Below are 13,081 nucleotides of genomic sequence, written 5' to 3'. Positions count from 1 at the left end.
AAATAAAATATTTTCTAAAAGACACGATTCATATTTAAAAAAATATATATATATATATATATATTCTATAAAAAAATGCGTTGCTTTTCAAAGTGAATATTCGGTTCACGCTATGTTTACTATGGGAAGATTTCATGAAACGATCGCATAATATGAAACTGCACCTTGGATAGGGTAGGTTTCGTAGCCAGATTTACAGAAGATGAGACCTTCGATGGCGATTTCAGTGTTGGTTTTGGCAAGTATGGAGTCTTAACAGGAGATGTGAAGGTGGTGGGCAGAATGTATGGTTGTAAAAGAGTGGGCGTGGTTGGTGGTACTGCCACGTAATAGTCAGCAGTGGCCACAACCATCACCAGCGCAGGAGTAAGAAGGAAGCGCCGGTGCCTGAGGAGGATGTCATTATCAAAAGCTTTCTCGATTCGGGCGTTGTTTTGTTGGTTAAAGTTTGATCTCAAGACATGATCTAAATATAGAACTAGTGTGATAGAAATATCTTAAAAAATAGTATAAGATACGTACGTGTTCATTAGAGGTTGGAGGGAAGAGACTTGATTGGGTGCACGTTAAATTTGTGTCAACATAGTAGTATTCGGTGTGTGTGTTGAAGGCTTAAAAAAAATGTTGATAAGCATGAAATGTAGACAGATACATGATTATGTGATCGTAGAATCTTTTAGTCGGAAATATGCCATATACTAACATCTCCACATAAACCTATCGATCTTATCTATCTTATTAAAATAGAAGTACATTTTAAAATTAACCCTAAGACTTTTAAAATATTTACAACCTAATACTACTAAAGTAATTAATAAACTTAATATTAAATATTTTGTCTTTTTCTAATTTAATGCATAATTTTCTAAATTGATTCCACGACAAATTCATGATAAATCTTAAATTTAATGTACATTAATACTATAAATAAGTAGATAACCTCTTTCCATAATTATGTAATATATTTTAATTTTCATATATATATATATATATTATACATTAGTATAAAGAACAAATTTAAAGTGAAAGCAAATATTTATACGGAAAAATAATTATACGGTCACGGATAAAGTTATAGAAACAAACAACAACATTGCAAAATTATTTTTTAACAAATTTATTTTAATAGAAATATATTTCAAAATATTTTTATATATTTTATGTATTTATAAATTTATTTTATTTGTTTTAAGAGATATTAAGATTTTGGAATTGGAAAAAATTATGATCCACCCCTATATTATTTTAGTTAAGATATTTAAAATTTATATAAGAAATTTTATTAAACTTATAAATATAATTTTTATTATAACTGTAAAGATTAATTTTTAATATAAATTTATAATTAAATATTAAAAATACATATAATTTAATATAAACAAAAAGCTTAAAACATAAAATAAAATATCCGCCCGGTCGGGCGGGTCAAAGGTCTAGTTACTTTTATTGTTCTAAAAACAAAACTATTAACTATATAAATTAGTTTGATTTTGTCATGAGATCTCCGATCATAATGGGCTATTAGTGTCGATTTTGTTTGTTAGACAACCCAATTTATTTAACAGTAGTAAACAGCCGAACGATCAATTGGGCTATTGTGGGGGTTGAGTGAGCCTTTTGCGGATTTCACTCTTTTTTTTTTTTTGGGAGAACTAATGTTGATTTTAATTTTGTGGTTACTTATTAAAACACACAAGCCATGAAATAAATTTAATTTGTACATTGCTCAAATAAAAATAAATTTAGTTTTGTTAGGATAAGTATGTGTATTTAGATCATTGTTGGTAATTGCAAAAAGGTTACGTTATAGAAGAAAAATAATTAGGGTGGGGTATATAATAGAGAGCAAATACTCTATAATAAAAAAGACAAGAACTTGGTAGTCAAGCAAAAAAACTGAAACAGTGTAAAGCCTCCTCCTCTGACTTGTCTCTCTCTATAAAAAGAAGCCAATTCCCTCTTAGCAAGGAATCATTAGTCTTTTCAGTTCCAAAGAAAAACCTTTATTCATCTTTTAATTTCCTATAAACAAGTTCTTTTTGTTTCTTGGTTGTTGTTGGTTTGTCAAAGCCACCCATTACATAAGGTTTCAAGAAGAAGTATGTGTGGAGGTGCTGTCATTTCTGATTTCATCTGGTCACTGAGACGACCTTCGTTTGCTGAGCCAGATCCGAGTCAACTCGGCTACGAAGGCTCTGTCTCCATCGAGAAGCGTACGGTCTGCTCAGGTACACTCCCATATTTTCCGGTAATACTCGTTCATGAGTGAGTGGTTAATTTACTTTTATGTCGACGTGAACAGTTGGTGGGGAGAAAAGAAAAGATGGGATTGAGAAGAAGAAAGGGAAGAAGAGAGAGAGGAAGAATATGTACAGAGGGATAAGGCAGAGGCCATGGGGCAAATGGGCTGCTGAGATTCGTGACCCGAGGAAAGGTGTTCGTGTCTGGCTTGGCACTTTCAAAACCGCAGAGGAAGCTGCTCGAGCCTACGACTCTGCAGCCATTCAAATCCGTGGCGGTAAAGCCAAGCTCAATTTCCCAAACGACGATTCCACCAGAAGAAACTGCATCATCAAGAATAAAGAAGTAGGCGGTGGTCTGATAAATGCTAGCGATGATCAACAGTCTACTCCTCTGCTTCCTCCTCTGCTTAAAGAGGACAAGGAAAACCAAGAAGTCAAACAGCTGTCGGAGGAGCTGATGGCTTACGAGGATTACATGAGTTTCTATCAGATTCCTTATCTTGACGGCCAATCTGCGACGGAAGATGTTCCTCAACAAATAAGCCTCATTGGCAATCTCTGGAGCTTCCAAGACAACAACAACAACTAGCAATTATAAATTGCTTTTGCCTGGTTTATTGTTCCCTTCGGATTCATCCAACCATTTTGTTTCTTTTTTTTAATCATCACTCTTGTTGTTTTACATTAACAATTTTAAGTGTAATAAAATTAACAGTTAAATGTTACTACTTTGTTTCGATCAGGCTTCGATTCTCTTGAAAACAAAATAAATTCAAGTTTCATAACATTACACACCATTTACACAAATTATTTGTTCTTGGAAATATAAAAGCTGTACGTTCATTTCCGCAAATAATTACTGTACTACTAATATTTTAAACCCCGACAATAAAGTTTAATTCTCTGGAGAAACAGCGGTGACCGCGGCTGCTAATTCTGTTGGCCTCTATGGCGGGCCGAACATGGTTTTTTATTTTAGCGGTTCAAAGGTGTCAGTCCCCGTTTTGCCACGTCATCAGTTCTGTTCCATTAAAGGCCCCAGCAAAGAGCCAATAAAGCTTGTTCTTTACGGCCCAAAGACTGCTAATATAGCCCAAAATATAATATAAGAAATATGTAGATTTTATACAACCAAAACATCCACAATTCCCAAACGAACTGGCTGTGATCAATTTCAGGCCCAAGGACTTGCTCTGGTAAAAAACACATACAAGGCCAGATATACGCATTTAGTTCGTTACTCTTATTCAACAAAAACAATTGGATACAAAGAGAGAGAGAGATAACTCTCCAAAATCTGAGGAACAATGTTGCCCTCCTCCCAAGAATATTTTAAAATTTATTGTTTCAGGATTCAATAACAAGAGGAAGACTAGTCAATGAAGCTTTGGCTCCAAAAAAAAATAAAAAAAAAAAGACAAGAACTATCAATCAGAGGGACCGATCATCTTCTCGGGAACGACAAGCGTATCAAACTCTTCTGCCGTCAGAACACCCAACTTCAGAGCCGCTTCCTGTACAATAAAAATTTAAAGCTCTTAGATTTAACAAACTGAAACAAAAACAAGGACCTGTTTTAGAATTCAGGATGAAGAAGCATAAAAGAGTTTGTTGTGTATATACCTTCAATGTAGATCCTTCTTTGTGAGCTTTCTTGGCAACTGCTGCAGCATTGTCATATCCGATTTTCTGGTAAAAGGAAACATGTAACTTACTCTGGAGACTTACCGGATTCAATGATGTCACAAGCATAAGGGACTACAGAGACATACATTAAGAAGAAAAAACAAAGAATCAGTTCCCGCCCGTGATCATATTCACATTTTGTGGATACTACTACTATTAAGACCGGTAAATGAAGGAAGAAGAGAAGCTTACCTCGTGCCCCTTATCTCGTTTAGGGGCTAACCAGAGCTTCAAACTTGTTTTCTGCAGTGACAAAGGGCAAGTTTGTTTCTTGGGCTACTTCAGCAGCTATCTTTACGTCAAACCTATACAGATATTAGCAACAGTGGAGTAAGAGGAGAATAATGAACAAGGGATGTGAATAAAGATAGAAAAGAGATATATATACCCTTTCTTGGTGTTTAATCCTGTTCCAACAGCAGTTCCACCTTGTGCAAGCTGGGCAAATTAGAGATGAGCGAAAAGTTGGACAGAGGAAAGCACATCCTCCAAAGATATCATTTTGCGAAACCTGATACTGATAGAGAGTGCATGTGACTCGATTAAGTCCATACTTAACCTGAAATCAGTGAGATTCAAATTTTGAAATTGCATGTGATTTTCGCTCACAATTTTCTGAACAAAAAAAAAGGCATTACTTGAGTAGAATAGCCACTGAATTCTTGTCCTAGCGTCAAAGGAGTAGCATCTTGAGTGTGAGTTCTTCCGATTTTGACAATATCTTTGAACTCGAAGGACTGCCAGAATTACGAGATAAGTTCGAGAAAACTAACGAACGCAACAGATATGTGAAGAGGACTAGTACATATGTGTAGAAAAGCTAACAAGTGTCAAGGTCAGAAGATGGTTCCTTAAAGAAAAAATTGAAACATGTACAAAGCAACTATCAGATATATATATATAAATAAACAAAAACACACTGAACTGAACTGAGGTCAGAAGTAATTTATGAAACTATATAGTGCAAGTTCCATGTTGAAATTCAGGGAGCACATCAAGTGTGTCAGTTGAGAAGAGAGGAATGAGACCTTAGAGTCGAGAGTGGTATGCAAAGTTTTCAAGCTAGGGATGAGCCTTGAATTAGTCTCGGTTGCAGCTGCAATGTGCATGATCTAAAGACAAAAGCAAAATCAATAAGTCAAATTAGTAAGGAGGAACAAAGAAAGAAAGAGAGAGCGGGGAAGTAAAAGAAAGGAAAAGGTGGGGGGAGGTTACAGTAGGTTACGGTTGACATGGTCATTAGGGTGGACACATTTATCACCACCAAGAATCTGAGCTGCTCTGTTAGCAATGACCTCATTAGCATTCATGTTACTCTCTCTGAGTGCCACTACCAGTTTGCCAAACAACAAGGGGGGAAATGATCATTGAGTTTGCCCTCAGCTGCTTCCATTATCGCTTTCCCAATTGTTGGATCAAGTCCATACTCCATGTTTACCTAAATCATCAAAAAAAAGGTAAATGAAAATCTCTCGAGAAAACAAGCAAGCATTGATTAGAGTGATACCTTGGCAGCGCACTTCTTCAAGACGCCGAAAGCGCGGACGATAGGTTCGGGCATACGCTCCCGCTCACCACCGATCTCGAAGTTCTGCAGTGATCTCTGCGTCTGTGCTCCCCACACCTGGCACACACACACACACACACACACACAAAAAGCAAGCAAGAAAGCATTGGTGTCCCCAACTTAGCCTAAGCCTATGTGGGGAATTGGAAATGAGATAATTCAATCCCCCCAACTAACTTATCGGAAGGTGTCCCTCTTCTCACCTAACAACAGGAGAGGAGAGGAGAGGAGAGTTTCGAAATGGGAAACGACAGTTCTTCTCTCCTCCCTAAACGACAGAGTTAGAAGATAGATATAGATAGGGCAAACACAATTATTATAATAATAAGGGATACAACGAATCAACTCAGCTTTGTTGGTCAATGGTAAATAATTTTTCCATTTTTACATTATACATATCTTTCTAGTTTTATAGAAAGTCAAACATGAAGCCAACCTTTTGAACTGTATAAATAAATATAACCATGTCTACCTCTCTCACTCAAAACCACACATCTTAGTCGTCGTCGTCGTCATCATCATCAAAGAAAATAAACGAGTATCATTAAAGTATGTATAGAGCTTTGCTCACAAGGCAAGGCAAATGAGTGACCAGGAAACGATGAACCATTTCGAAGCTAGTGAAGGTGATAGCTGCAGCAGGCGTTGTTCTCAGGAGAGATTAGTTGCACATCCTCTGTAAAAACCAAGAGTACCATCTTGCGATTGAAGAGGCAACTTGCTACATCACGAGCACTGAGATCATCCATTGATTTGTCACCTGTTGGCAGACACAGTGTACTCTTGTAATGCCACTACTCCCGCTCTCATCTAATGCATTCATGCACAAGCAGCAGAGAGAAGAAGGTTGAACTTACAGCCCAATTGGAGAGAAAAGCCATGACGGATCTGAAGCCTTATTGTGGAAGATTAGTTGCGACAAAAATGGTGGTTCCTCTCTCTCGAGAGAGAGAGCGTCGCATGGCCAATAGAGAATGATTTTCTTCTTCTCCCCTCCCTCTCTTACGCCCTCTGATGATTCAAGTCAACGGAGTTTAATGAAATCTGAAGAAAAAAACAGAACAGGGCCGCGTTTGTGTTTTTTGTTCTTTTTTTTTGGTTTACCCACGAGACGATTACTATTTTCCTGCCTTTTTTTTAATTGGTTTTTTTCCCATTATATTTACTTTTTAAAAATGTTTTTTCAACCAATTAGCTGCTGATTACTCAAATAAAAATATTATACATTTCCTCCTCAGCTAGACGGATTAGACCAACAAAACTAGGGCTGGCAAAAAAATCCGAACCCGAAAAACCGAACCGAATCCGATCCGAAAAAGTAGCACCGAACCCGAACCGAAATTGATTAAATATCCGAACGGATTCAAAATTTCGGTATTTAAAGAACCGAAACCGAACCCGATCCGAACCGAAATATTTTGGGTACCCGAATGTATCCGAAATAAATTTATATACTTAAATATATACATTATTTATATATAATGTATATTAAAATATTAAAAATATATAACAGAATAGGGTCGCGTTTGTGTTTTTTTTTTTTTGGGTTTACCCACGAGACGAGGGAGAGGGTGACGATTACTATTTTTTTTTGCCATCAATATTTTTAATATATGAAAAGGGATCAAAGCCCAATCATTACAAAACTCAAATGGGCCCAAGATCCAAATCAACATCCAAATGGCCTAAAGCCCAACTTGAAAACCCTAGCACACAAGAGGGAAAACCAGTGCCGTCACTCCTGGCCACCATGTCTCATCCGCTGCTAACACCGGAGCATTCTCTCGGTACACCGGACCACACCGGCGCTCCCGAACTCCACTCGATACCCGCAAACACCTTTGATCTCACGGTGGACCAAAGTCGGAGAGATCAATCACTACGGTGAGATCTCCTCCGTTAAAACGAACACCACCGCCGACCGGAGATAAGGTTTCGCATACAGCCGCCTCAATTCACGACTACCTTCATCGTCCTCCGATGAGATCTCAGCCAACACGACCCAAACAAACCACAAAAACAGAAACAAAAAAAAAAGAGAAACTAAACCCTAAAAACCTAGGGACCCGAGTAGGCGAGACAAGGTTGTGGGATCCTTCATCCCCCGGAAGCTATGACCGATGACGGCGAAGTTGAAAGAACTCCCCATCCCGGAGGCAAAAGCCGGCGTCGGCGGATCTATTGAAGCCTCCGTCTCCCAGAAATGGAACCCGACTGCTAACATCTTCGCCGTCGTCCTTTCCGCTACCGCGTCATTACTCCACGATAAGACCACCGCGATAGATGACTAGCCAGAGCTTTGACAAGGCGAAGACTTGAGGGGACAAAGAAGATGCAGGGAATTGATGATTATAAACCGAAAAAGACGAAAAGAAAATGGTACCGGCGGCGGCATGGCCGCTCACGCATCGACCGACCGCCCGACCTTCACAAGATCTACTTTCTCTCTCCTCTCTCGCTTCTCTCTGAGACTTGTTCTTCTCTCTTCTCGTTTAAGGGTGACGATTACTATTTTCCTGCCTTTTTTAATTGGTTTTTTTCCCATTATATTTACTTTTTAAAAATGTTTTTTTCAACCAATTAGCTGCTGATTACTCAAATAAAAATATTATACATTTCCTCCTCAGCTGGACGGATTAGACCAACAAAACACCAAGCTATGGTCCCATGATTCCCATCACCATAATTCCCATTGCCATTTTATGCAAATGCTAATTTTTTTTCTTACTCTTTTGGGATGTGTGCGTGCTGGGCTTGGCTTTATGGACCTCACTTGAGCCTGTTGCTTCTAAGCCTGGCCCCTTTTAATTTAAATATAGTTAACATGGGCCACGTAGAATCCAAACTAGAACGAACGTCAATGATTAGATTACTAAGGAATATTAACACAATCGTTCACAAAATCATCGACTCGCTCTCTATGATATGTAAGCAATGACAGTTTTGACAGACTCGCTGCTTTGGACAGCACCCTCACCTACTTGTGACATCTGAAATTGCGCGTTTCAACCACAAGTAAAGATACGATTACAAAGCGTCGTTGGTCAAGCAAACAAATAGTCAACCATATAAATATATTTATTTCAATGTTACTTACATTTGAATATCCTCCTCCATGCCTACACGTCCACGTGACTAAAGAATTTAAAAAGGATAAAAATGTAGCTGGAAGTTAAGACGTAAATGCAAACCATTTTTTCTATTAAAAAAAAAGTTTGGATCCACTATATATATTTGATTGATTAATTTATTGTTTTTATAGTTTCTGAAATGTAACTTTAACACAGATTACAATCACAACGCTTAGCACCAACGATCCACATATGTAATTAACTAAGCGGTGAGAGTACAATAGAACCAGAGCAAGGTTTAGGTACATTGCGGTGAACGAGAGTCCCCTGCGCCATCAACATGGATTTGTAAATCTCCACCAGCTTCTTCTCATCATACTCCCTCGATGCTAAACCCGACCCGTACCCATATTCACCGTACCCGTAAGACGACCCTATGGCCCCAGAACTGGCGAGGCGCAGCATCATGTTGACGTAAGAATCTCGAAGCCGCGTTAAAAGCTTCTTAGGGAACGTAGTCTTTTTCAAGACCCTCAGCTTCGGCACCATCTTGATCCTCCTCCAAAACCGTCTCTTCCGGGTCGGATCCGAGTTCGACTTCTTTGCCGAGACATCTAGCCTTTCGTATCCTCTTGACCTCCGCCAATACCTTATCTTCATCACACTCCCTCTTAATGTATATAAATGTATATGTAATCTACAGATCTAGAGAGAGAGGAAAAGAGTGAGCAGTAGTGGAGAGTTTGAGTATGAGAGAGAGGGAGGGAGACTTTTTGGTTTATTTATAAAGAGCACGGATCGTTATGCATATTCGATTACGTAAAAATATCACATTCCACCCGAAATAATTAAAATGGTTCACGTAGGAAAACATTAAATTTAGCAAAGCTTTACGAGTTTCTCATCCGCCAAAACAACGAAGTGATGCTTTTATCCACCAGAATAAAAAGTCAACACTCATATTTAAGAAGCATACAACAAAGACTTCGTTAATTGCAACTTTTTTTGGTTTATAAATTCTTTATTTTTTTAAACGCAATGAGATGCGCAATTACAGCGGTATGATTGCTGGTTGCATTAAATATGTTTAGTAATACCCTCAACCTCCCCCTCTCATGTGAACTGCACTTTTTTATTGTTGGGGAGTTTTATTCCCTAGGCCTTTGAAGTGGGGAGTGGGGACTATAAGAGCATCCACAATGGTGGATTTGCTCTTGAAATCCTCAAAATTATTATAATATTTTATTTTATTTTTTGAATAGTTTAGGATTCCACACACAAAATGTGTGTCTAATGGTGACTCCACACTAAGGACTCCACACTATTTCAGTTATTTCCTTCTCTCTGTTCTCAGTCTTTTATGGTTCCAAAATCATCAAGTCTTAACAATTGTGTTAGTTAGAGTTCGGTGTAGAAAATCCACTGTTAATGAACTTACAGTTGTTACCACCATTCAACAACCGAGAATGTCATGACACTAGGAGAAGAATGAAAGCTTCTTACCGGTGTGACCATAAAATAGGGAGTACTAAACAACTGAACCCAAGTGTCAGCTATTTCTTTACTCTCTCTGTAACCAACCGTTGCTTCGCTAAACTTCTCCACAACAATCTGCATTGTTACTACAATATTAGTCACAACCAATAATGCATTGGATCATGTAAAGGATGATAAAATTTTTTGATGTAAAACAAACCTCGTTGGCGATGTTAGCACCCATAAGAACACAACAGTTGATACCAAGTTCTTTGGAGATGAGACTAGAGATCATGCAGGGACCTTCCTTCTTGACTTCCATCCCTTTAACAAGAGATATAGCCTCAACCTCTCCTGTTACCTTTCCCTTAAGCTTCTTGCATATACCACCCATGAATTGATGCGGTGTAACAAAAACCAACATGTTTGCTTCCTTTACTGCATCAGATTTCAAGAATGTAAATAGAACATCGTGTAAAGGGGGTAAAAGCTCATTTATCACTGACCTGCGTTTTCAAGGTCAGGATCTGCAACAACATTTCTTCCTAACTTTATCCCAGGGAGATACTTGACATTCTCCTAATCAAGAAAACAAGAAATTAACTACAGAACCGATCAAGAACAGAGCAAGATCATTCCTTTTTTTTTTTGCTTACATTGGTTTTGTTGATTACATCAGTGAGCTTCTCACCATTTGGGAGAACTTCCTCAAACACCCACATCCTGACTTCATCTGAAACGTATTTGGGTTTTTTTAATCAAAAATAAAAAGATTCATTGAACTTTGTCCAATTTTATACCATGGAAAGAAGAAGCTTGAGGGCATTAGAAGCGATGAGCTTAGCAGCAACGCTTCCTAGGGCTGGGCAAATTAACCGAACCCGAAAATCCAAACCGAATCCGATCCGGTAAAAATGAATCCGAACCGATCCGAACCCGACATAAATACCGATAGGATCTTGTTTTATGGTATTTTGGGTTATGAGTATTATCCGAACCGAACCCGAATTTAAATAGATATCTGATAGAACCCGAAACTTTCAAAACCCCCAAAAAATCTTGTACCAAACATGATTTCAATTCCTGATATGTATCCAAAATACACTTAGATATATGAAACATCTAAATTATTATCTATTACATAAAGGTTGGTGGTTTTATAACATGGAAGTTTATGGTTGAAGATTGCGGTTGAAGTTGATTTTTTTTATTTTGGTTTTGTGTTCAGTGAACAATGCTTTTCATTTCATGAGAAATTGGTTTTTGTTTTATGCTTTCATTGATTTGGTTTTATTTCTATCGATAGATATGTTTACTTTTTCGTTTGATTTTGAATGATCAAGGTTGATGTTCCTTTTTTATTTTTAAATCAATCTTACTTATGTTTTGGTTACAAAATTTATACAAATAAAATATTTTTTTTTTTTAAAAACTGATTTTACTTATGTCTTGAAGATTGAAGTTTGAAAAGTTTGTAGTCGAAAGTTGAAGATGGTGCTTGCAATTGAAGCTTGAAGTTTTATTTAAGTTTTTGGTTTTTGATTTCATTAAATAATATGTTTCTTATTTGGTTTTGGTTTTGGCTTTAGTTTTCTTTGAATTCTCTCATTTGTTTTGTTTTATTTATATCAATAAAGATGTTTGGCTTTCGTTTTAAATTTGTGTCGTTTTATAGTTGTTTTCTTTGGTCAGTGACAAAATTGATGCTTTTACTTACTTACTTGTATTGTAAGTTACGATTTATTTAGATTTGCATTTGTTACATTCAGTATAAACGATATACTCAAGAACCGAAAGTCCGTTTGAAACCTAAACCCGATAGTATTTTGGGTTATACCAATACCAAAATAATTTACCAACCCCGATCCGAACCGAAGAGCACCCGAACCGGTCCCGAACCGAAGTTTTAAATTATCCGAATGGGACTGGTTTTCGGTAACCATGAAAACCCGAAACCGATTAAAATAGAACCGACACCTGAATGGTATCCCGATTGCCCAGCCCTAACGCTTCCCCAATTGCCACTGCCGACGACCGTAACCCTAGATTTCATCAAACCACCATTAGCGCCTGGAGACATAGCCGAGAGAGAGGAGGAGAAACGAGAGGAAGCAGAAGAAGAGAAACGAGAGGAAAGAGAAGAGGAGAAACGGCCCAATGACACAACGCCACGTCTCCAAGGACTTGGTCCTTAAATTCCCTATTGACGGACTGATCCTTACACTATTTAGTTTTTATAATATTATTTTAATCTGATTAACTTTTGCTGTATCGCTAAGGACCGACGACGATACTCCGTTGCAGCTGCTCTAACGTCTACAACCATGTGTTTCGGTGAAAAACATTTACAACTAGGTGATTTTCCCGTGCTCATGCACGGATCCAAATATTTATTAATTAAATATGTTACAATAGTTGATTGTTATTTAATTTTGAATTAATTTATAATTTGTATGCATGATTTAAACTAATAATATTATATTACTTTAATCAGACATATGATTTTAAATAAGTTATTATTTGGGTATATTGGATTGCATCAGTTTTTCTAAATTTAATTAATATTTTTTTTTATTTTAAATATATGAAAACTATGATTAAATTTATTATTTGCATCTACGTTGGTTGTTATCTTAGATATGTAAATATATTTGAGAAAGATTATGTATAAATTAAGATATATTATGCTTAGAATGAATTAAAAATAAACTAAAGTATTTGATTAAAAATTACAAAAACTAAATTATATGTTGGTTTTTAAAATAAAATATTAGAAAGTAAAACGATAATCAATAGGAAGTTACTTACATAAGTAACTACTACATTTTTAGAAGCTCATGAACACATATATATTTACAATAATTAAAATATTTATAAATTATAAATAATTTTATGCCTTATATTTATTAATTGGTAAACTGAAATATATTTTAAATAATCCTAAAAATGAGAATTCAGATTTGCTTTGGTATTTTGATCATGGTTATAATAACATTGACAAACATAAAATACAAAAATTAATATTATTTTTTTAAAAA

The 13,081-nt window shown here is 36.6% G+C and overlaps 2 protein-coding genes and 2 pseudogenes across 2 annotated transcripts; 1 reads left to right on the top strand and 3 right to left on the bottom strand.

The window, feature by feature from the left end:
* The first annotated feature begins 1,955 nt into the window (after positions 1-1,955).
* Positions 1,956-2,985, top strand: LOC108851358 (ethylene-responsive transcription factor ERF071). Its single transcript, XM_018624775.2, has 2 exons — positions 1,956-2,228; positions 2,303-2,985. The coding sequence occupies exons 1-2, from the start codon at positions 2,102-2,104 to the stop codon at positions 2,830-2,832; spliced, it is 657 nt and encodes a 218-aa protein (XP_018480277.2). The 5' UTR covers positions 1,956-2,101; the 3' UTR covers positions 2,833-2,985.
* Positions 2,986-3,465: 480 nt separating this feature from the next.
* On the bottom strand, positions 3,466-6,970 carry LOC108851103 (fumarate hydratase 1, mitochondrial-like; annotated as a pseudogene).
* Positions 6,971-8,678: 1,708 nt separating this feature from the next.
* On the bottom strand, positions 8,679-9,520 carry LOC108833923 (uncharacterized). Its single transcript, XM_018607313.2, has one exon. It carries the CDS (start codon positions 9,225-9,227, stop codon positions 8,826-8,828), a length of 402 nt encoding a protein of 133 aa, XP_018462815.1. The 5' UTR covers positions 9,228-9,520; the 3' UTR covers positions 8,679-8,825.
* A 285-nt stretch (positions 9,521-9,805) lies between these two features.
* Positions 9,806-12,123, bottom strand: LOC108833922 (glycerol-3-phosphate dehydrogenase [NAD(+)] 1, chloroplastic-like; annotated as a pseudogene).
* Positions 12,124-13,081: the final 958 nt, after the last annotated feature.

The sequence above is a fragment of the Raphanus sativus genome, chromosome 4 (assembly GCF_000801105.2).
Source record: "Raphanus sativus cultivar WK10039 chromosome 4, ASM80110v3, whole genome shotgun sequence".
In the NCBI taxonomy this organism is placed as follows: domain Eukaryota; kingdom Viridiplantae; phylum Streptophyta; class Magnoliopsida; order Brassicales; family Brassicaceae; genus Raphanus; species Raphanus sativus.
Note: the sequence above shows the minus strand (reverse complement) of the source record. Positions and strands in the feature narration are given on the sequence as shown.

Coding starts and splice junctions, on each gene's coding strand:
- LOC108851358 (XM_018624775.2), top strand. CDS start 2,102: ATGTGTGGAGGTGCTGTCATTTCTGATTTCATCTGGTCACTGAGACGA. Junction 2,229..2,302: donor GAAGCGTACGGTCTGCTCAG/GTACACTCCCAT, acceptor CGACGTGAACAG/TTGGTGGGGAGAAAAGAAAA.
- LOC108833923 (XM_018607313.2), bottom strand. CDS start 9,227: ATGAAGATAAGGTATTGGCGGAGGTCAAGAGGATACGAAAGGCTAGAT.